Here is a 22,962-nt window from a genome sequence, read left to right as displayed (position 1 = left end):
CCAAATCCAGGTGTGAAAAACTTGTTGCATCTTTCCCAAAAAGACTCATGGCTGTATTAGATCAAAAGGGTGCTTCTACTAAATACTGAGCAAAGGGTCTGAATACTTAGGACCATGTGATATTTCAGTTTTTTCTTTTTTAATAAATCTGCAAAAATGTCAACAATTCTGTGTTTTTCTGTCAATATGGGGTGCTGTGTGTACATTAATGAGGAAAAAAAATAACTTAAATGATTTTAGCAAATGGCTGCAATATAGCAAAGAGTGAAAAATCTAAGGGGGTCCGAATACTTTCCATACCCACTGTACATATACATTAAAGCCGCACGATTAATTGTTAAAAGATCGCAATCTCGATTCAAACACCCACATGATCTCATTCCTAAATGATTCGCCTGTGGTCAAATCTATGTTTGCATTGCCGCTGACCCAGAGAGAACAGTTGTCATGTTTAGGTATGAATACACAAACAGTCTTTTCAACCACACAGTTTTGTTATTCCTGTGTTACAAATATTGATATCATCACAGAAAAACTGGGATGAAAGTTTGTAGTTCAGATATAAACACTGATGTCTGCGGAAGCGATCAAAATAGAGCAAATCACCTTTAGAAATTAATTTGGTGCTTCAAATAACAATTGTACCGATTACATAGTTACACCAGTAGGTGGCGACAAGTGACTGATAAAATATGTATCACTGAATCATTCATTCAAGAGATTCGTTCAAAAAAATGTTGATTCATCCAGTAATGAAACAACTGAAATATTTATGAGTGAGTCATTGAATCATTCATTCAACCCAATTTTTTTTTAAATACAGGTGCTGGTCATATAATTAGAATATCATCAAAAAGTTGATTTATTTCACTAATTCCATTCAAAAATTGAAACTTGTATATTATATTCATTCATTACACACAGACTGATATATTTCAAATTTTTATTTCTTTTAATTTTGATGATTATAACTGACAACTAAAGAAAATCCCAAATTCAGTATCTCAAAAAATTAGAATATTGTGAAAAGGTTTAATATTGAAGACACATGGTGCCACACTCTAATCAGCTAATTAACTCAAAACACCTGCAAAGGTCTTTAAATGGTCTCAGTCTAGTTCTGTAGGCTACACAATCATGGGGAAGACTGCTGACTTGACAGTTGTCCAAAAGACGACCATTGACACCTGGCACAAGGAGGGAAAGACACAAAAGGTCATTGCAAAAGAGGCTGGCTGTTCACAGAGCTCTGTGTCCAAGCACATTAATAGAGAGGTGAAGGGAAGGAAAAGATGTGGTAGAAAAAATTGTACAAGCAAAAGGGATAACCGCACCCTGGAGAGGATTGTGAAACAAAACCCATTCAAAAATGTGGGGGAGATTCACAAAGAGTGGACTGCAGCTGGAGTCAGTGCTTCAAGAACCACTACGCACAGACGTATGCAGGACATGGGTTTCAGCTGTTGCATTCCTTGTGTCAAGCCACTCTTGAACAACAGACAGCATCAGAAGCGTCTAAAGACAAAAAGGACTGGACTGCTGCTGAGTTGTCCAAAGTTATGTTCTCTGATGAAAGTAAATTTTGCATTTCCTTTGGAAATCAGGGTCCCACAGTTTAGAGGAAGAGAGGAGAGGCAAACAATCCACGTTGCTTGAGGTCCAGTGTAAAGTTTCCACAGTCAGTGATGGTTTGGGGTGCCATGTCATCTGCTGGAGTTGGTCCACTGTGTTTTCTGAGGTCCAAGGTCAACGCAGCCGTATACCAGGAAGTTTTAGGGCACTTCATGCTTCCAGCTGCTGACCAACTTTATGGAGATGCAGATTTCATTTTCCAACAGGACTTGGCACCTGAACACAGTGCCAAAGCTACCAGTACCTGGTTTAAGGACCATGGTATCCCTGTTCTTAATTGGCCAGCAAACTCGCCTGACCTTAACCACATAGAAAATCTATGGGGTATTGTGAAGAGGTAGATGAGATATGTCAGACCCAACAATGCAGAAGAGCTGAAGGCCACTATCAGAGCAACCTGGGCTCTCATAACACCTGAGCAGTGCCACAGACTGATCGACTCCATGCCACGCCGCATTGCTGCAGTAATTCAGGCAAAAGGAGCCCCAACTAAGTACTAAGTGCTGTACATGCTCATACTTTTCATGTTCATACTTTTCAGTTGGCCAAGATTTCTAAAAATCCTTTCTTTGTATTGGTCTTAAGCTGCGCACACACTTAAGGATTGTAAGGCCGATTATGAATGTAAATTGATATTTATGACTGATCGTGCTCAAACGCGTCCAGTCAGAGCCAGTTGTGTTCAGTCTGCGATTACAGTCGTATATGAGTGAGTATATATGTGTGAGTATATAAATCGGCTCCAGTCGAAGGAAACAATCGGTATGTGTGTTCAGTTCAGTCTTAGAATGTTTCAGCTAATCGGTAGGTGTGTCCCCGGCTTTAGGTAATATTCAAATTTTCTGAGATACTGAATTTGGGATTTTAATCAAAATATCAAAGGGGGGGTTGCATGCAATTTCACTTTTTTAACTTTAGTTAGTGTATAATGTTGCTGCTTGAGCATAAACAGTATCTGCAAAGTTACAGCGCTGAAAGTTCAATGCACACGGAGATATTGTCTTTTAAAGTTATGGCATTTTATTGCCTACAAAAACGGGTGGTTTGGACTACAACGAGCTTCTTCCCGGGTTGGTGACATCATAAACCCTTGCTATTAACATAAACACTGCCTCCGGGAACACGCAACAAAGTGGGCGAGGCCATGTGGCGCAGCATAATGAAAGCGGAAGAGTTGTTTACACCGAACGCGAGCTGTGCGACGCGACGCGTCAAAAGATATAGAACCCATTATTATCTGTGATATTTTCTACACTGGATGCGGTGCTGAAGACAGATTCCAGAATCTACACGAGTTTAATGCTGGATTTACACAAAGACTTTTACTGAAAGATGAAGCAGTTCCCACTTTAAAAGCAGAAGCTGCTGTTTATCAGCCCCAAACTGTAAGTACATTTTATTGTTTGTCTTTTAAACGTAATGTTATAGTTCTGTTGCTATTTTTAATGCATCTAGGACGTATACAAAGAGCAACTCGTTTTTGCTAGCCAGTTAGCTAAATTCTAGTGCAACAAACACCAACAAACTTCTATGTTCATAGACAAACAGTTGTTCATGCTATAAATTAAACGCTACCTTTACAAAAATGCGCCTACTCAGGCATGTATTTACTACAGTAAAGCTTTAATCAGGATAAAACTGTATATTGAAAGCTAACAAACAGCAGTGACAGCTTATCTAAACACTTTGACAAATACTAAATGAAATACCATTCATAAACGTCCTTTAAAAGCCGCGATTGGAGAGGTTCTGCTTTATCCTCTTCATCTGGGTCTGATTTGGCAGCAAAGTAGGCACTATTATTTACTTTCCACCTAAGCGCGTAACTACGAATGGTAAGGGGTGTGGCGTTTCCGGACGCTTCAGCGAATCACGACAGACTGGGCCAGTTACCAACCTGCTGACCAATCTGAGCACATTGCGTATGTCGGAGGGAGTGGCTTCATAGAAGCAGGAAGTCAAACGAGCCGTTCATATGACAGTGGAAACAGAGGTGTAGAATTAAGATAAAATATATGAAAAATACAGCATTTAAAAAAAAAAAACGAAGCATTAAGACATGTTAAACTGTGCCCCCAAAACACAATCAAGCCTAGAAAAAAAACATGTAACCCCCCCCCCTTTAAAAGAAATAAACATCTGAAATATATCAGTCTGTGTGTAATGAATGAATGTAATATACAAGTTTCACTTTTTGAATGGAATCAGTGAAATAAATCAACTTTTTGATGATATTCTAATTATATGACCAGCACCTGTAGTAGTAACTCATTTTCTCATGGGCGGTCAAAGCAGAGAAAGGGGAGGTAACCTTTCCCCTTATGACGACATATAGGGAAGATTCGAAGACTCGTCTGAGCTTTCATTTTCTCAATTTACCCAGGGTTTGGTTTACACCCATCGCCTTTTCTAGCCACTGGGGGACCATATGCAGGCTAAAATTTAAAAAAAACCTCATAAAATGAAATTTTCATGCCATGGGACCTTTAACATTTTGTCAGAACCTCTAGTAAATTACATGTTATTTTGTTTAGTTGTCTGTTCAGAATCATGGGAGAATCGTGATCTCTGTCTAGATTTTCATGACTCTCAATTTATCTGAATTTAATCTGAATTAATCGTTCAGCTCTAACATTACTGTTTTAAGATTTAAGGTCAAATAAGGCCAGAATTCTGTTGATAAGGGCTGTTCACACCAAGATCGATAACTATAATGATTACTTTATTAGCTTCCAAACCAGCACATGATATTGTTCTGTTTATTCTGCTGTTTTGTCACCTGCCTCTTAAAATGCTCAAGGTCTTTAAAGCAGGATTGATTCTGACTGGCTGTCAGTGTTTTTTATCATGCATCAGCTGGAAAAAAATCATTCTGTAAGTGATTCCGATGATCTCTTTTCTCTGTGCTGTTAATGTTATCGCTGTGGTGTGGAATTCTTTTTTAGAACTACATCTTTATCATTATAGTTACAGTTATCGTCCTTGGTGTGAACAGGCCTTATCAACAGCATTTCTGTAAACACTGCAGGATTATAATATTATCCCTACCACCCTGTTTAGAGAACATTAGTTTTGCTTATTATAGCTATGAGAAGTTAAAACATTACTAATGTTTTCAGCATATAAACCATCACAGGCTTTGGAGTATTTCATACACTCATAAAATTATTTCAATGCATGTCACTACCCAAACTTGTACATTACTAGGACAGCAGATCAACACACTCATATGGACAGTGTTTATCTGTGCAAACATCACTCTAGTCCCAGCTTCTGCGATCTGTGTCATTCAAACATGTTATTACATCTGAGGATCGCAGAGACTTGACAACATTGTCCAAAGAGAAATAACAACCAAAGTGATGTTTGGTCACGCACAGATGAACAGCAGCACAGCAACACTTCCCTCATGAGACTGTGCTCAGCACATCCTTGTCATAATTAACAGAGAAAAACAGCAGATTAAAAACAAAAATGACAGTGATATTTCACCACAAAATTAACAGGGAAAAAAAAAAAAACGTTTTATTTTGTATACAGAAAATGAAGCACATTGAAAATTGCAATACTGTAATGCAAAAAAGTAATAAAAAACATCCTCTCTAGATAAATTAAATATTAACTGAAACAAAATACATTTTTTTAATAATTTATTTTACTTTTTTTCCCCAACTAGCAGCCTAGTTTTCATTTAGTTTAAGTTGAAGTACTAGCCTAAAATACCAACCTAAAAAACTAAAACTAAGGTCTGTCCTGTTAGCATATATACCGTCCTGAATGAGCCACAGCAGTCCACCATTTCTGTTTACTCGCTGTAGCAGCTGGAGATATACAATGTCTGTGCCAAAACACATTACAAATGTTCTATTATTGGATGTACCAACGAACATAAGAGTCTCCATAGACTCTCAGCTTCTGAGCCACTGAGGACACCGTGGTTGATTTTCATTTATGAAGGAAATGTGCCGAAGAAAGTCGGTAAAGTGATATATATTTGCGCAAATCATTTTACGCCGGACTGCTTCACAAACGATGAACATGACGGCACATGCTAGTGGATGGGTTGAATCAACTCCACAGCAACTACATACATTTATCTACTAACCATTCAGAAACGTCTAAAAGTTGTAACTTCTTCCTGAGTCTCTCCATCAGTGTCGACTCCGGTTTGAACAATGTAAGGCTGAACACCGTTACTGACAATCCTCATTTTGGCTGCGTGAGATTCTCCAGTTTTGTTGTTGTTGAGCTGTTAAAGCTCCGCCCTCTTCTGAAGCAGCAGCTCATTTGCATTTAAAGGGACACACACAAAAACGCCGTGTTTTTGCTCACACCCAAATAGGGGCAAATTTGACAAGTTATAATAAATGATTCATGGGGTATTTTGAGCTGAAACTTCACAGACACATTCTGGAGACACCAGAGACTTATATTACATCTTGTGAAAGGGGCATTATAGAGGCAGTTCTGAATATATATTCAGAACTTTATATATATATTTCGCATCTGAACTGCAAAAACATTTAGTTTACGCTATGCATGTGTTTGTTCGTCCTGTGATGATGACTCTGGTTCTGACAGACCCACCGTCTCTCTGTACTGGCCTAGTTCTCTCTCTGGCACCTAAACCCACTCTCCCTGGAGACACCGGGATGTAGGTCAAGTGAGTCTCCCGTTAGCTCTACAGGGAGAGGATAATTAATCAAAGTTTGGAGTTATAGACTGAGCCTTCCCTGCCACTGCACGCGCTCAAGCTTCTGTAAAGGTGAGTTTTTTGCTATTTATACACATGTACATGGGAATGCCTTAATTCTCAGGCAGAGTCTCTGGAGACATCTGGGCTTAGATGCTTCGCTCAAGGCCACAACTGTGGTAGTCACAGCTTGATGGTTTGGAAGGGGACTAAAATCCAGATTTGGCCGAAGGATCTGGCTAAGGGTCACCTCTGCATGACGGCCCATGGGAAAAATATAATTTCTCCAGCCAAAACTCATGAAATGCCCAACAGTATCAACTTACACAGACAAGCAGCAATCACATTTCCTTCAGTAAATGCAAACAGTTATTTTGTATAGTACTTTTCACAAATGGTCAACTAATATTCTTTTTTTTTATGGCCGATGCTGATATGTTAAAAACCAGGGGGGCCGATGGCCAAATATATATAAAGCCGATACATGATAATTTATCACACTATTAAATTATTTTACCGCCCTTGACAATCATTTATGAGACAACACTTTCCCGCCATTGACGGAATTTTCCGTCATTTATGAAACAACGCTTCCCCGCCATTAATGGAATTTTCCATCATTTCTGAGACAATGCTTCCCCACTATTGATGGAATTTTCCAGCTTTTGACAAATCGGTCAAACAGAAAAACTTAATAGCCGATGCCAATAATTAAAAATGTCAAATATCGGCCAATATATCAGCCATGGCGATGTCTCGGTTGACCACTTCTTTTCACAATGCATTTTGTTTAAAGGAATAGTGCCTAGCCAAAGGAGACTATCACAGTGAAAAACTAACACTCAGCATGATATAATATGAATAAATGTGACGTCAATAAGATACAGAAGAGGATTAGGGCCAAGCAATAAAAAAAAAATAAATAAAACCATCTCAAGATTAAAGTTGTTAAAAAAACTCGAGAAAAAACTCGAGTTAAAATGTTGAGAATGAAGTCATTAAATTACGAGAAAAAACTTGTTAAATTTCGAGAACAAATTGGTTAAATTATGAGAAAAATGTAGTTAAATTCCAAGAAAAAAGTCAAGATAAAATTTTGAGAATAAACTCATTAAATTATGAAAAAAAAGTCATTAAATTATGAGAAAAATGTCGTTAAATTTCAAGAAAAAAGTCGAGATAAAATTATGAGAAAAAACTTGTTAAATTTTGAGAAAAAGGTTGAGATAAAATGTTGATAATAAAGTCATTAAATTACGAGAAAAAAAATTGTTAGATTATGACAACGGATTCGTTAAATTATGAGAAAAAACTCGTTAAATTTCGAGAAATAAAGTCGAGATAAAATGTTGAGAATAAAGTTATTAAATTATGAGAAAAAAGTTGTTAAATTATGAGAACAAATTCATTAAATTATGAGAACAAATTCATTAAATTATGAGAAAAAAAATCGTTAAATTTCGAGAAATAAAGTCGAGATAAAATGTTGAGAATAAAGTCATTAAATTATGAGAAAAAAGTTGTTAAATTATGAGAACGGATTCGTAATTTAACGGATTTGTTCTCATAATTTAACGACTTTTTCCTCAACATTTTATCTTGACTTTTTTTTCTCGAAATTTAACAACTTTAATCTCGAGATGGTTTTATTTTTTATTATGCTTGGCCCTAATCCTCTTCCGTAATAAGAAGCCTACACTGAAGATGCATTTTAATATTTTGCCTGTGTTGTTGGTTTTCATGTTTTCTACACCAAAGGCCATCTGGAATCAGGAATAACCCAGGAGAAATGCATGTCTGTTTGAAATCAGTGATCAAGTACAGACTTGCTTTTGTAACTTCTAGAATAATTCCCATAGAGACTGGGGCTGGCTGTATAACAGTACATAGCATGCAATGGAATTAATGAGATTCTGTGGTACAGTATGTTGTGTGTGAGTGACAAAGAAATATGGAGGAAATACAGAATCAGACTCTTTTCAAAAGAAGACAAGGAAGAACTTCAAAGGGTGTGAATTCTGTCAAACTTTTAAAAGAACCAACTCAGAGCAGAAACTGTGTCCAACAATCTGAAGACGCTTTTCACATCTAGTGGACCATTTAAGAAGAAAGCAATAAGCCATAAACGAGGTGCCATGTGGAACTGTGATAAAAAAAGCTTTTATAAAATTGCAAAAAGGAAAACATGAGAAGAAAAATACACTAAAAGACACATGAGAATAAACAGAATAAAAGACACGCTAATAATCAAACACTCTAGCAACACTATTTTGAAAATTACCTTTACATTTAGCAGAAATTTAAACCTTTTACTTTTCTTTCTTTGTATTTTCTGAACTTGCTTGATGCAAAACAAAAGATAAAATGATCAAAACAACAATTTCCACATCGTTACTTAAAATTAATAATTTTCCATACAATTTCAAACTCTTGTATTGTGATGAATACCGTCAACACGGTCCAGAATTACTCATAGCATTATATAAGATTTTAGTCATGCCGCCCACCCCTATCTACTCCAGTCTGAAAATGACCTTATCAAGTTTCAAAAACTAGATTTGTTAGATCTGTGATTTTAAAACGCCTTTAAGGTCAATTATCTGCTTCAAACGATGATTACTTTTAAGTGTTTGCCGTTGTAATTGTGAAATATTGCCTCTAATTTGAATTCACTACAAAGGCGGCCGAGAGCGCCACTGGACTGCTTCAATCAAGATAATAATTAGAAGAAGAATGAAGGTCAACTGCTGTCTGGAGATCAGATCACAGCCGATAATGTTACACCGCTCCAGGGCTGGAACGCACAGACACGGATATTGTCTTTTCCCCAGACAACAGGACGGGCGTAATAGTCGATACATATGCTTTTGCCTGAACATTTAAAGTCTGCATTTAAAATGGAAACATCTGAATTTAATTATCCGCCACACAACAATTACAGTAACTGCACTGCAAAAAAATATTTTCTTCCTCAGTATTTTTGTTGTTTTGCAGTACAAATATCTAAACTTTCTTGAGAAGCAAAATGACAAGATATTAAGTCCTGTTTTCTGAAAAATGTATCAAAATGTAGTGAGTTTATGCTTAAAACTAAAATAAATATCTGCCATAGGGTCAGAAAATTAATCTTGATTTCCCTTTGAATTAAGTTTATTTTTCTGAGCCCATTGGCAGATATTTATTCTTGTTTTAAAGAGAACCTATTATGCCTTTTTCCATGTTCAACTTTCTTTAGTGCTTAAAAAAAAGTACAAAGTTCCTTCTATCCTTAGCAGATTATTGCTGAAGTGAAAAAAAAGTTATAGAAGTTATTATTGTGAAAAATGCACAAAAGTACTATTTTTAATTTTTTTAATGAAATACATATTTTCCAAAACATGTTTTATGCTAAAACTGTGAGAACATCAAAGCCATAAACCTAAACAAGCTGTGTTCCAAATTTGATTTTGATATCTCAAAAAATGAGCTTTCAGTACAATTTCGTTACCTTATTTTTGACAGTGAACAATACATGTGTGACTATTTTTATTTCAAGGACGATTTAACCTTTTTGAATCATGTTTTTGTGTGTATGTGTTCACACAGCAAGTGCCAAAACCTTTACCAAATTTCGTACCACTCTGATGAACTAAAAAATCCTAAAAAAACAAAACGTTAAATGACCAAACAGCACCAGTTTATTAACAAACAGTTCATTAACTTGGCTGGACAGCAAGAGAATTGGAATCCTGCAGAAAGCTGATCTGATGTGTCTAATTTTTTATCGATCATTTGCTGATAAAGGGTGAGAAACCTGGACTGTAAACCCAAATAAGTTGGCAAAACTCAAAAATTTTGAGTCAGTCATTTGCCTCAAAATTTTTAAAGCTACAATATGTTGTTTTTTGCTGCTAGAGGTCACCTATTCAAAACAAAGGCATAGCTTGATGACGCCAAGTTTGAGCACGGAATCTTGGGAAACGTCGTCTTTTCCTCACAGCCGGTGGAAAAGAATCGGGACAGGACTCGAGCAGAAATCATGTTCATGGATGAGATTATTAACGTTACTGTAGTATGAAGCAGAGCAGGACGAGTGTTGTTGGAGCTGAACGATGCCGCTGGAGCGACTGCTAATGAGAGACCAACGCAACACGCCCTGGGAGCAGCGGAACTTTTATAATGCCGCAGTCGCTTCTTCCGGTCATGAGTATGGGGTAACACAGCACTGTTTATCATATTAGATACATTTGACTGTGTTGAAAATGATGTTATAACATTAATCTCTGCTGTGAGACACTGTTACACACTGCAGTAAGATAGATCAATATTAGAATATCATAGTAAACGCTTGATAAATGGCATGCAATTCATTTTAAAATGTATTGTATGATGGAGAAAATGCTGTATTACTTAGCTACTTTACAAAATAGTGTTTTTCTCTGAGGCATGGTAAAGCATGGTACTCTTGGAAAATCAAGAGAACTAGATTTAAACAATAAGACTAAACGTGTTGAGCTATATAACAATAATTAGTTTTCTGTCTATAAATATATCAAAACAGTTGTTCCCTTGTCTATTAAAACATGTAATATTTTGAAGCATCTTTGGTGTTTCCATGGTTTCTACAAAATAAAACCGGAAACCGAGGGTAACACGGGCGTTATTGGGACGTTATTGGGACGACATTGACAAGTGACTCCTCATACGTCCCGGAGCCTTGGTTAAAATTGCAATTTTCTCACGATTTACAAATAGTTGGAAACGTTTGGGATTTTGTAAGTACTCAAAATATATAACACAAAATATACTCCCTCAGCTATATAGGTTTTGGATCAGTGCTAATAAAAGGACAAATCAACTGTCTGGTTCATATAGCATTGGAAGGTTGTCTTCCAGGAGTCTGAAAACATTTATTTAAAGGTGACAGGGTTGAGGTGACAGCTGTGCTAAACTTGAAGACAATCTGCCAGTCACGAAGAGATTTTAAGGCTCATGATACAAACAAGTGTTCTTTATGTACTGCAGCTCGGTTTGATTTCTTTTCTCATCCTACCCTTCTCTGCACCCTCGCATGTGACCTCCATGACTTCAGCCGACCAATCAGAGCACATTGTGCTTTTCAGAAGGAGGGGCTTCATAGAGACAGGAACTAAACAAAGTGTTACTGACAGACTGGGAAGAGAGGAGCTGCAACAATGGAGAATATGAGGAAAAAAAAATCAACATTCAAGTATGAAAACCTGATCTAGTAGAACTCAAAAACAACATCAAGACTTTGTAAAAGGGAACTCAATTTTGATACATTTTACAGACTTAATATCTTGTCATTTTGCTTTGTATCTTGATTTAAGAATGTTTAGATATTTGCACTGGAAAACAAGACAAAATGATTTTTTTTTCTTGCAGTGTGGTGTGTCCTGACTCCTCAGATATCAAAGATGTGCCAATCACAGAATTCAGGTTAAAGCGATCGCTGTGAGCGTGCGAGAGAGCAGCCGTTCAGATGATCTGGAAAGTGGCAGCGGACGACGCACAGATCAATCAAATTACCCTGATGGCCACCGTAAAGCTGCAGGCTGTAATAAATTCAATAGATTCTCATCAGCAGGGAATCTAACCCACGTTGTTGAAGACACTAGTTACCGTATCAGCCAGAAATCTTTCAAGCAGCTGGAATCTGAGCAGGAGAGTGAAGCTGAGTGATCCATAATCATTATTTACTCTTCTCAACATCACCTACAGCAGCACAGTGAGAAGATGCGCTTAACCAGGAGAACAAGTCGAGCTGAAACAGCATTTGCAACATATTTAACCCTTTAAAGCCTACTGTACTGTATATTTGACACATGATCTAAATAATCAATATAATCTGAAAAACCTGTTGCACACAATCTTCTACAGTCCTTCTGATTGATACTTTATACTCTTTTAGCAAGTAGAGGGAGCTTTAGTGTAATTGTACAAATGTGTCTTTTTGCAGTGAAATCTTATTTTTATAAAGTAAACGTAAGAATAACTTTTATATCTTTAGCAATATTTCAAGATGAACACATACTGGACTAAACTTGATAATCCATACATTTTTAAGGAAGGCTTTTAAGGAATATTTATTTGTTCATCGCTCAATCATCATTGCATCACGATCGTTTCGCTAGAGAAGACTCGTATTCCTCGTCTGGGATCATGTAGAGCTCTTTGAAGCTGCACTGAAACTGACATTTGGACCTTCAACCCGTTGAACCCCACTGAAGTCCACTATATGGAGAAAAATCCTGGAATGTTTTCCTTAAAAAACTTAATTTCTTTTTGACTGAAGAAAGACATGAACATCTTGGATGACATGAGGGTGAGAAAATCATCAGGAAATTTTAATTCTGAAGTGAACTAATCCTTTAAGCATTTGCTTATTTTCAATCTAAACAGCACCTTTTTTTTTTTTTTTTTTTTGGCCGGGCAGTGTATAATCCACGCACTACTAGTCAAAAGTTTGGACGGACTCACAGTGTTTATTGTGACTATTTTTTTACATTTATGTCAAAATATGATGATAGCAACAGTGAGGTCATGAGTTCAAATCCCAGAAACACATGTACTGATAAAAATACACATTTCAAGTCACTTTAGATAAAATCATCAGTCAAATATATAAATACATTTTTAGAGGCCTTTTTATTTAATCAATTATCATTCTGAATCCCAATAATTTAATGAAATGAAAATATTTTTTACAATTCCATTTACCTCCAAAGTACATCTTTTGACTTTTTTCATCTTTTTGTCCATTAATCTGAACTTACAAAGCCCATCAAATTACACTCAGAGCTATACTCTTTTAGCCAATGGCATCCATTTCAGTGTGTACAGACACAATATGGTCATTCGTCCTTGTGAAGAGATGTCTCTCATCAGTCAGCAAAACACAGTCACTCATCTAAAGCAAAACGCTTTCATTAAAAGACATGTCTGAACGTGGACTCAACTGCTACAACTATAAAATTAACTGTTTTAAGTTTACCAATTTCAAGTAGCGTGTCAGTGAGGACAGTAAGAGTTTGTGCATTTCAATTATTGAAACGAGTAAATCTTTAAAAATCCATTTAAAAAAGATGCCAGGAAAACATTTACTTTCAGAAATCATGCTGATTTGCCACTTAATTATTAATAATGTCTCATATTAACAATGTTGAAAACAGTTTTTGCTACTTAGCCCTCTGGTGCTGTTCAGTCATTTTTGACCCAAAAAAATTATGTTTTTTTCAGAATTTTTTACTTCATCAGAATGGTATGAATCTTGGTAAAGGTTTTGGTACTTGCTATGTGGACACACACACACACACACACACACACACACACACACACACACACACACACACAATCATGGACATGATTTGTAATGGTTAAATGGTCTTGAAAAAAAAAAGTCACTTGTATTGGAAATTAATGGGAGACTAGATTTTCATCTAGTGGAAATGTCTGGTACTGCAACCAAACAAAATCTTACTGAAAGCTCATTTTTTGAGATATCAAGCTCAAATTTGGAGCAGAACTTGTTTAGATTTATAGAGTAAAACATATATTTGCACATAAAATTTAAGAATAGTATTTTTCATAAACTTCTATAACTTTGTCTTACTTTTTAAACTTTTTTCACTTCAGCAATAATCTGCAAAGTGTCGCCTTTAAAAAGATACCAAACTTCAGTCTGTGCTCCAAAGCATTCAAAATTTATGACAGTTTAAGTTGGAAAATGGTCTCTGTTTAAAAAAAGGTTAACAGGTCCGTTTTCCAAAAGAGCTTGCGCTTCGGTTGCTCAACAACAACAAAGCTGGAGAATCTCACGCAGCAGAAATGAGGATTGTCAGTAACGGTGTTCAGCCTTACATTGTTCAAACCGGAGTCGACACTGATGGAGAGACTCAGGAAGAAGTTACAACTTTTAGAATGAAACTGGACGTTTCTGAATGGTTAGTGGATAAATTGATGTAGTTGCTGTGGAGTTGATTCAACTCATCCACTAGCATGTGTCGTCATGTTCATCTTTTGTGTTGAATTGACCCTCGTTTGTGAAGCAGTCCGGCGTAAAATGACGGCATGACAACAACACTCTACTACAACAACTCTTCCTCTTCTCTAAAGCAGCCCAACATGGCCCCGCCCCCTTTGTTGTGTGTTCTCTGGGGCGGGGTTTATGTAAATTTTAGGGTTAGTGATGTCACCAACCCGGGATGAAGCTTGTTGTAGTCCTTAAAAAGCGATTTCTGTAAAAGAAAATATCTCCCTTTGCATTGAACTTTGCAGATGTTGTTTATGCTCAAACAGCAACATTACACACTAACTAAAGTTAAAAAAGTGAAATCATAACCATGGACCCCTTTAAATATAATCTTTTGTAATATTATAAATGTCTTCACTGTCACTTTTGATCAATTTAATGCAGCCTCACTGAATAAAAGTATACTTTTCTTCAAAAGAAAATAAAATCCTATGCACTTAAACTTTTAAACGGTAGTGTAAATACAATTGTACTTTCCCTCAAATATGTTTTTGGCCACACAGTGAAGCTAAATTGGCAGAATCCTCTTCAACTTAAGTATAAAATCTCTGTATTTTTTGACACAGCTGGGAATAAAGGCTTTGTCTTTGTATTCTAACACTTTGTGTTATTATGGAAATCCTCACTGCCCACACACAGTATGGAAAAACATAATTCTGTGCACCCAATGCTTCAGCACGGTAAGTATTATCAGTAAAGGTCAAAGCCAATTTCAGCATGTAACTCAATATTTCATATGACCAATTCTGCAGCAATAACTAATTAATGAAACCAGATTAATAAAACGCACATCCTTGATTATCTCACAATCAGCATTCCCGGCATCTTCACTTTTTTTCTAAAAAAATGGCAATCATCGAGGTAAGTTTCCAAATGTGAAATGGGGCTCATTAAAATTCATACCTGTCGTGAATCAAAATGGAAATGAAAAGGCAAGGCTGGGCTCTGTGGCAAAGACGTGGTGGAAAAGAGCTGTCTTTTTACAGGGTGAGTAAACATATCAGGACAGTATTAATAGGGTGTTTCAAGAATAATGGCCGATCATTTAAAAGGCAAACATGTAATCAAAGAGAGAGATATTAAACGCTGGTATGGTGATTCACAGATAAAGACGACACCCAACAGGTCACATGCAGTTTTATATTAAGTTTAACTAATTGCCCGGCTGTGACTCTATTAAAATCTGTCATGTCATGCTGGAAGTAAATCATCGCGGCCCCAGGGATAGATTTGTGTTTCGGTAGAGCTGAAAATGGCGAAACGCTGTGCATCAAATTTATTATGTTCAGAATGCAATTATTAGTGGTGCTTGTGAATCTTAGTATTATTAACCCTGTAAAACCTGACATATGAAATAATAATCCGATCAAAATGAAACCATTTATTGAACCTTTGGGCAAAATCTAAAAAAAGTTTGCACGTGATTTTGTTGAGCATCATATTTCATGCATCAGGCTTTTATGGCTCATATAGTCTGATAGAGAGAGAATATGAAGGGGAAAACAGCTTAGTTTTATTCAGAGGCCCAAACTGAGTGAAAATATGCAATTTGGTGCAGATGCTGATATTCATATGGACAAAAAGTGAGATGAAATTCTGATTGTAATGTAAATCAATGAGATCTTTATAACAGTTTAAATGTTTTATGATCTGTAGTTTTAAAACATAATGCAATGCAATACAAGGATGATTAAGAGATGAACAAAAAAACATTTCTCAAAAGCCTGATGATAATAGTTAAAGGGTTAGTTCACCCAAAAAATGAAATTTCTGTCATTAATTACTCACCCTCATGTCATTTCACACCCGTAAGACCTTCATTCATCTTCAGAACACAAATGAAGATATTATTGATGAAATCTGATGGCTCAGTGAGGCCTGCATTGACAGCAAGATAATTAACACTTTCAGATGCCCAGAAAGCTGCTAAAGGCATATTTAAAACAGGTCATGTGACTACAGTGATTCAACCTTTATGTTATGAAGTGACGAGAATACTTTGTGCACCAAAAAAACAAAATAACGACTTTATTCAACAATATCTAGTGATGGACGATTTCATAACACTGCTTCATGAAGCTTTACAAATCTTTTGTTTCGAATCAGTGGTTTGGAGCGTATATCAAACTGCCAAAGTCACGTGATTTCAGTAAACAGGGCTTTGTTACGTCAGAAGTGTTTCGAAATTTCAATGGATCGAAATTTTCAGTGTTTTGAAATCGCTCAACACTAGAAATTGTTGTCTTTTTTTTTTTGTGCACAAAAATATTCTCGTCAGTTCATAAAATTAAGGTTGAACCACTGTAGTCACATGACCTGTTTTAAATATGTCTTTAGCAGCTTTCTGGGCATCTGAAAGAGTTAATTATCCTACAATGCAGGCCTCACTGAGCCATCAGATTTCATCAATAATATCTTAATTTGTGTTCTGAAGATGAACGAAGGTCTTACGGGTGTGGAACGAAATGAGGGTGAGTAATTAATGACAGAAATTTCATTTTACCCTTTAAGACTCACATTTGAACATGATTTTCTGACAAATGATGTATGGATAATCAAGTTCAGTCCAGTAAGTGTTCATCTTGAAGCATTACTAACAATATTAAAGTTATTCTTACTTTTACTTGATAAAAATCAGTGCAGATTTCACAGCAAAAGACACGTGAGCCACAAGCTGAAGGTGGACGTTTGTACTAAAAGACTTTTAACTTATAAAAGTCTAAACTACCAATCAGATGACAGAAGGACTGTGGGAGATTGTGTAAAACAGGTTTTTCAGCAAAGTCATTTATATCTGATCATTTAGAGGCCTTAGAAATCTGCATATCAAATCTGACAGACTTTATAGGGTTAAACCTCATCCTGCAGCAGACTTGTGAGGTTCCTCAAATCGTGTGTTGTCGAGGCGAGGTGTGCTGTTATTTTACTAAGTAATCAGACACATCATTTTCACCCAAGCTATATCTAGAGACCAGAAGATCACAGGAGACTCTTTTTACACGAGTCAGTCAGTGACAACACAAAACACCGCAGCAACCACATAGCAACTAACTAACAACCACTCATGGCACTTACTGTAGCAATGCTCCGGCAAACACCCACAACACAGCAGCATCTTTCGCACTGACAAAACTCACTCTCATTTTTCTTAAAAATGTCAAAACCTGAATTTTATTACCAAGATTTATGTATACCAGTAGAGGCCTGCTGTTTGACTATGAACCAACCCCACACCTAAACCTGTTAGAAAAACAACTGCAACTTCAGCTATCAGATTACAAAACCTTGAGTCCGGTTCTGCAGATCATGAATAAAAGATTTGTGACTTTTAAGGTTATAACATTCATGTGCCAATCACGGCCTCCATAGGGCGCACTAGCAAAGTCTCCAAATCCCAAAGACAAGCACACAAGAACTTTCCAGAAGTGTTGCCAGAGACATGTGTGAGTTGGATCTGAATCAAATCTCACAAATATAAATAAGAGCCAGATTAGTGTGCTTACATGGCCATCTGCACAAGTACACATGTGAGAGTCATCGTTTGTTCTGTTGGTGGTTACATAGCAGTTAATCTGAAATTGACATCTGCTATGAATACATCGATACAGTTTATACACAACACTGCATCCAGAGTTGCCAGGTCTGCATTTTTTCCATGGGAAAAAAAAAATAAAAAATAGCTTTTTTAGCAGCAAACACTTAAGATGGGTTTGGTGCACACAGGGGTAAAAAGTGCCCCATGTGTACAATGAAATATACTGCTGGATCTTTAATGTTGTGGGCCTATTTTTCTGCTGGAGGTCCTGGACATCTTGTTCAGATACATGGAATAATGGATTCTATGAAATACCAACAGATTAAAAAAATCAAAACCTGACTGTCCCTGTTAGAAGTCATATAATGCGCTGTGGTTGGATTTTCCATCAGGACTATGATCCAAAACAAACATCAAAATCAATACAAAAATGTGTCTCTGAGCACAAAATAAAGCTTCTGCCCTGGCCATCCCAGTCCCCCGACCTGAACCCTAAAGAAAATGAGTGGAGTGAACTGAAGAGAAGAAGCACCAGCATGGATCTGGGAATCTGAAGGATCTGGAGAGATTCTGTATGAAGGAATGATCTCTGATCTCTTGTCAGGTGTTCTCCAAACTCATCAGGCATTATAGGAGAAGACACAGAGCTGTTATCTTGGGAAAAGGAGGTTGCAAAAAGTATTGAATAAAAGGGATTAATTGTGAGCAGTGTGTATTAGAGAAAAAACATTTCTCTCATAATGAGATTTTCCCCCTATTTAAAATTATGATTCTCCAATGAAAGGTTGGATTTTTGTAGATTTTTAAAATAAAAGATCAAAAGTATTAACGATGCAGATTTATTTTCACAGCCTTCTTTGGTCATATTTACCAAGGGTATGAATAATTTTGAGCACCGCTGTATTATATTTATATATATTTATATTTACTTATATAATATGCAATATAGGTTATATTGCAAGGTTTGAGAAAGCATACTTACTTATATTAGTGTTACTTATATTGCATAGTATAAGTAAATAACAGTAAAAATATGCATACATATTGTAAGATTTGACAAAACATACTATGTATGCATATTTTTACTGTTATTTACTTATATGCAACATTAGTAATATTGCAAGGATTGACAAAGCATACTATTACTTGCATATTATAAGTAAATAACAAAATATGCATACATGTTGCAAAGTTTGGCAAAACATGCTATTTAAATGCATATTTTTACTGTTATTAACTTATATAATATGCAATACAAGTAATAGTATGCTTTGTCAAGCCACCAAACCTGGCAGTACAGCGTGTATGCATATTTTTACTGTTATTTACTTATATAATATGCAATATAAGTAATATTGCAAGGTTTACTTATATTGCATATTATAAGTAAATAACAGTAAAAATGTGAATACATATTGCAAGGTTTGATGGTTTGACAAAGCATACTATTACTTGTATTGCATATTATATATACTTACTTATATTAGTGTTACTTATATTGCATAGTATAAGTAAATAACAGTAAAAATATGCATACATATTGTGAGATTTGACAAAACATACTATGTATGCATATTTTTACTGTTATTTACTTATATGCAACATTAGTAATATTGCAAAGTTTGACAAAGCATACTATTACTTGCATATTATAAGTAAATAACAGTAAAAATATGCATACATGTTGCAAAATTTGGCAAAACATGCTTTTTAAATGCATATTTTTACTGTTATTAACTTATATAATATGCAATACAAGTAATAGTATGCTTTGTCAAGCCACCAAACCTGGCAGTACAGCGTGTATGCATATTTTTTTACTGTTATTTACTTATATAATATGCAATATAAGTAATATTGCAAGGTTTACTTATATTGAATATTATAAGTAAATAACAGTAAAAATGTGAATACATATTGCAAGGTTTGATGGTTTGACAAAGCATACTATTACTTGTATTGCATATTATATAAGTTAATAACACTAATAATATGTTTAGTCAAATCTTGCAATATGCATGCATATTGTTACGGTTATTTACTCATAATATGCAATATAAGTAATGATATACTTTGTCAAACCTTGCAATATTACTTATATTGCATATTATATAGGTAAATAACAGTAAAAAAAAAATATGCACACATGTTGTACTGCCAGGTTTGATGGTTTGACAAAGCATACTATTACTCATATTGCAGTTAATAACAGTAAAAATACGCATACATAGTGTTTTGTCAAACCTTGCAATATGTATGAATATGTTACTGTTATTTACTTGTAATAATAATATGCAATATAAGTAATACTATGCTTTGTGAAACCTTGCAATATTCCTTATACTGCAAAATATGCATATGCTGTATTGCCAGGTTTGATGGTTTGACAAAGCATATTATATAATATGCAATATGAGTAAAATGCATATTGCAAGGTTTGATAGTTTGACTTAAAGTACACTACTTTTATTTCATTCTATAGTAAGTAAATAAAAGTAAAAAAATGTGCATATATTTGAGTATTTTTAAGTATTCATGACATGTATGAAGTATTTTTTACATTATTTAATATATTTACAAAATTATTTATCTCTGTTTGTTTTAAATAATTACATTAGTGAATCTGCAGGAAAATTGTTTCAGTAGAAAATGGGTAACATGAAATAAAAGCAGCACAGCACTGTATGCATTTACATTATACCAGCAAGCAACCCTTAAAATGTTACATACATACAATATTTGGGTTCTGTTTTCTGACTAGTTATGAGCTTGACGGTTTGTAATCTTTGCACATTTTAATATTGCCATCTACATTAACTCTACAAATGAAAGCAAGCTGAAAATACATATTAAAACCTGTGCTTTGTACAGTAAGTGGTATAGTTTGAGTTTGGGGCTGGTTTGCATTAGTCATCTGGCTGTCTTTGCATGCAGACCTGGCAAACCTCACTTTATCACATGGCCACAGAGAGATTAGCAGTAAAATCTTCTAGACAGATCAAAGGTGAAGCCTAAATCAAATCTGGATACAAACGGCGTTGCCACTGAAGCACAAAAATCTTCATAATAAGAAGAAGAAGAAGAAGAGAAATAACTGCTACGCCTCCTGCTTTAGCGCTGTGTTTCGTAATGAAGTAACAGCATTCTGCTCTCTTAATAACTGTACCTGCCTTTGACACTCTCCGAGCAGATATCAATAGAATCATTTCAGTAACTGCCACTGTACTGGATGGAGCTCAAGAACAAATTTATAAGGAAATATCTCTATTGATTTCTGTTCTTTCAGACATCCAGTCTCTTTCACAGAGATTCTCTGCCCGTTTTTTAAGACAAAAACTGCACATTCTCATCAAAACCAAAAGCAGTGAGCCAGCATTTATTGATACCTCCGAAAATCCCTCCAATCTGATAAAGTTCCCGCAGTGCAACTGGCAAGACTCCATTTACCAATTAAGGAGAACATGCCCACCACAAATGGGCAGCAGATAAAGGACAGAACGTGTTAAAACACATAAAGCAAGCAAGCAGCAATCTCTAAATGCAGTTTCAAAGCTTTCGCTGAGAAAATCCTCTGAGAGGGCATCTCCGAACACCTCAAGAATAGTGCGAATGAAGCTACTCCACACTGTCACACATCATTATCTCCACAAAGAGGAATACAGCAAATGGGAACAATAGCACAAAAACTCATTCTGCCTTGAGATTACACTGTCACCTCAAATCTGCTATGATTTGTTCTATCAATTATGCAACATTGCATCCTGCATGGTTTTACTGTTAGTTTTTTAATCACCAATGCTGTAGTTGCAATAATGAGATTTTTCCCCAGTTATTTTAAATTATATTTTAATAGCTCATTATTGTCTGTCCCTCTTTCTCCGACACCTCATTTACATTAAAAACCTCTGCTATGAACTCACTTTGCACTATATTTTTAGTGCATAAATGGCAATATATTCCAAAAGAAAAGTCTAAATGTCTATCAATACTGTAAATTTGAGAGCTTAACAATGTCAGGGATATGGTACAAATACAAAATGATTGGCTGATTTTAAATCTGCAAAGCACCATTTTAAAATGCATAAGATATATGGTGAAAAAGTCAACTCAGAAGATAATAAAACGTTAACATAAATCACCTGTCAGTTGTACTTAGTCACTTTTTTTGTGTAATGCAACTGAGTATTTTACTATATAACCTGAAATGTCACTCCAAAATGTTTTCAAATGCATATGACAGAAGGTGTCACTCAAAAGAAAATAAAAGCTTCACACAAAAACTGCCTCAACTCCAGTCTCTTTTTACTAATATAATAGGAGCATCTAAATAAATATAATCTCTCATATATAATGCATTATAGCCACAACATAAAATACTTATGAAATGCCATGAGATTGTGATGGATTTCACTGCACCTCAGTCATCTCAATCATAAAGTTAGTTAAGCAAGAAATCTATACGCATCTGGCTGCACAGTTTCCTTTGCATACACACCAGCCAAAAAGTAGCTGATCTTATGCCTCCCAACCAAGTGGCTGTTCTGATCTGTCAGCACATTAAGTTGAGTTGGATCTGGTTGTCTTACCCATGTTGGTACCAGGAGGCTGGCGGGTCTCTCTAGCAGATCAGGCTGATGTTTGGCGGCTGCGTTCATCTCCCATGCAGCCTCTGGTTCGGTGCACTGAAGTCACACACACTTGGATCTGTCATTTATATCCAGTGATGGCCGGGCATCGTGCGGACGCGGCTCCGGGGTCCAGCGTCCAAATGGACCTGCCGGAGATCAGCAGCTCTTTGCAAATCTTAATCAGCGCGACTGTGTGGAGACGCTCGGGGTTTAAAGAGACATCCACGCAGAGATGAAGTGATGTGGGTTATTCCTGCGAGTTGGAAAGAGACGCGTAATGCTGGAGGATCGGAGCGCAAATGTTGAGCGCGTTTCCTCCTGCTGCCTCAGATATGATGCGCCTTCAGCTCGAGCTCATTTAACCCATCAGTGACTGAACTCTAAACACCCAACTACAGATGGGCGATATATTCGCGGAATGTTTTATGATGCATAAAGCAAC

The 22,962-nt window shown here is 36.0% G+C and overlaps 1 protein-coding gene across 1 annotated transcript in view; it reads right to left on the bottom strand.

The window, feature by feature from the left end:
• sntg2 (syntrophin, gamma 2) overlaps positions 1–22,547 on the bottom strand; it is a 96,131-nt gene extending 73,584 nt beyond the window's left edge. The window contains exon 1 of the mRNA XM_067368017.1: positions 22,479–22,547. Coding sequence (XP_067224118.1) covers positions 22,479–22,547 — 69 coding nt within the window. The remainder of the gene's footprint in view (positions 1–22,478) is intronic.
• Between the last annotated feature and the right edge of the window lie 415 nt (positions 22,548–22,962).

This window comes from Chanodichthys erythropterus, chromosome 18, assembly GCF_024489055.1.
Source record: "Chanodichthys erythropterus isolate Z2021 chromosome 18, ASM2448905v1, whole genome shotgun sequence".
Lineage (NCBI taxonomy): Eukaryota > Metazoa > Chordata > Actinopteri > Cypriniformes > Xenocyprididae > Chanodichthys > Chanodichthys erythropterus.
This window is presented reverse-complemented; position numbering and strand designations above follow the sequence as displayed.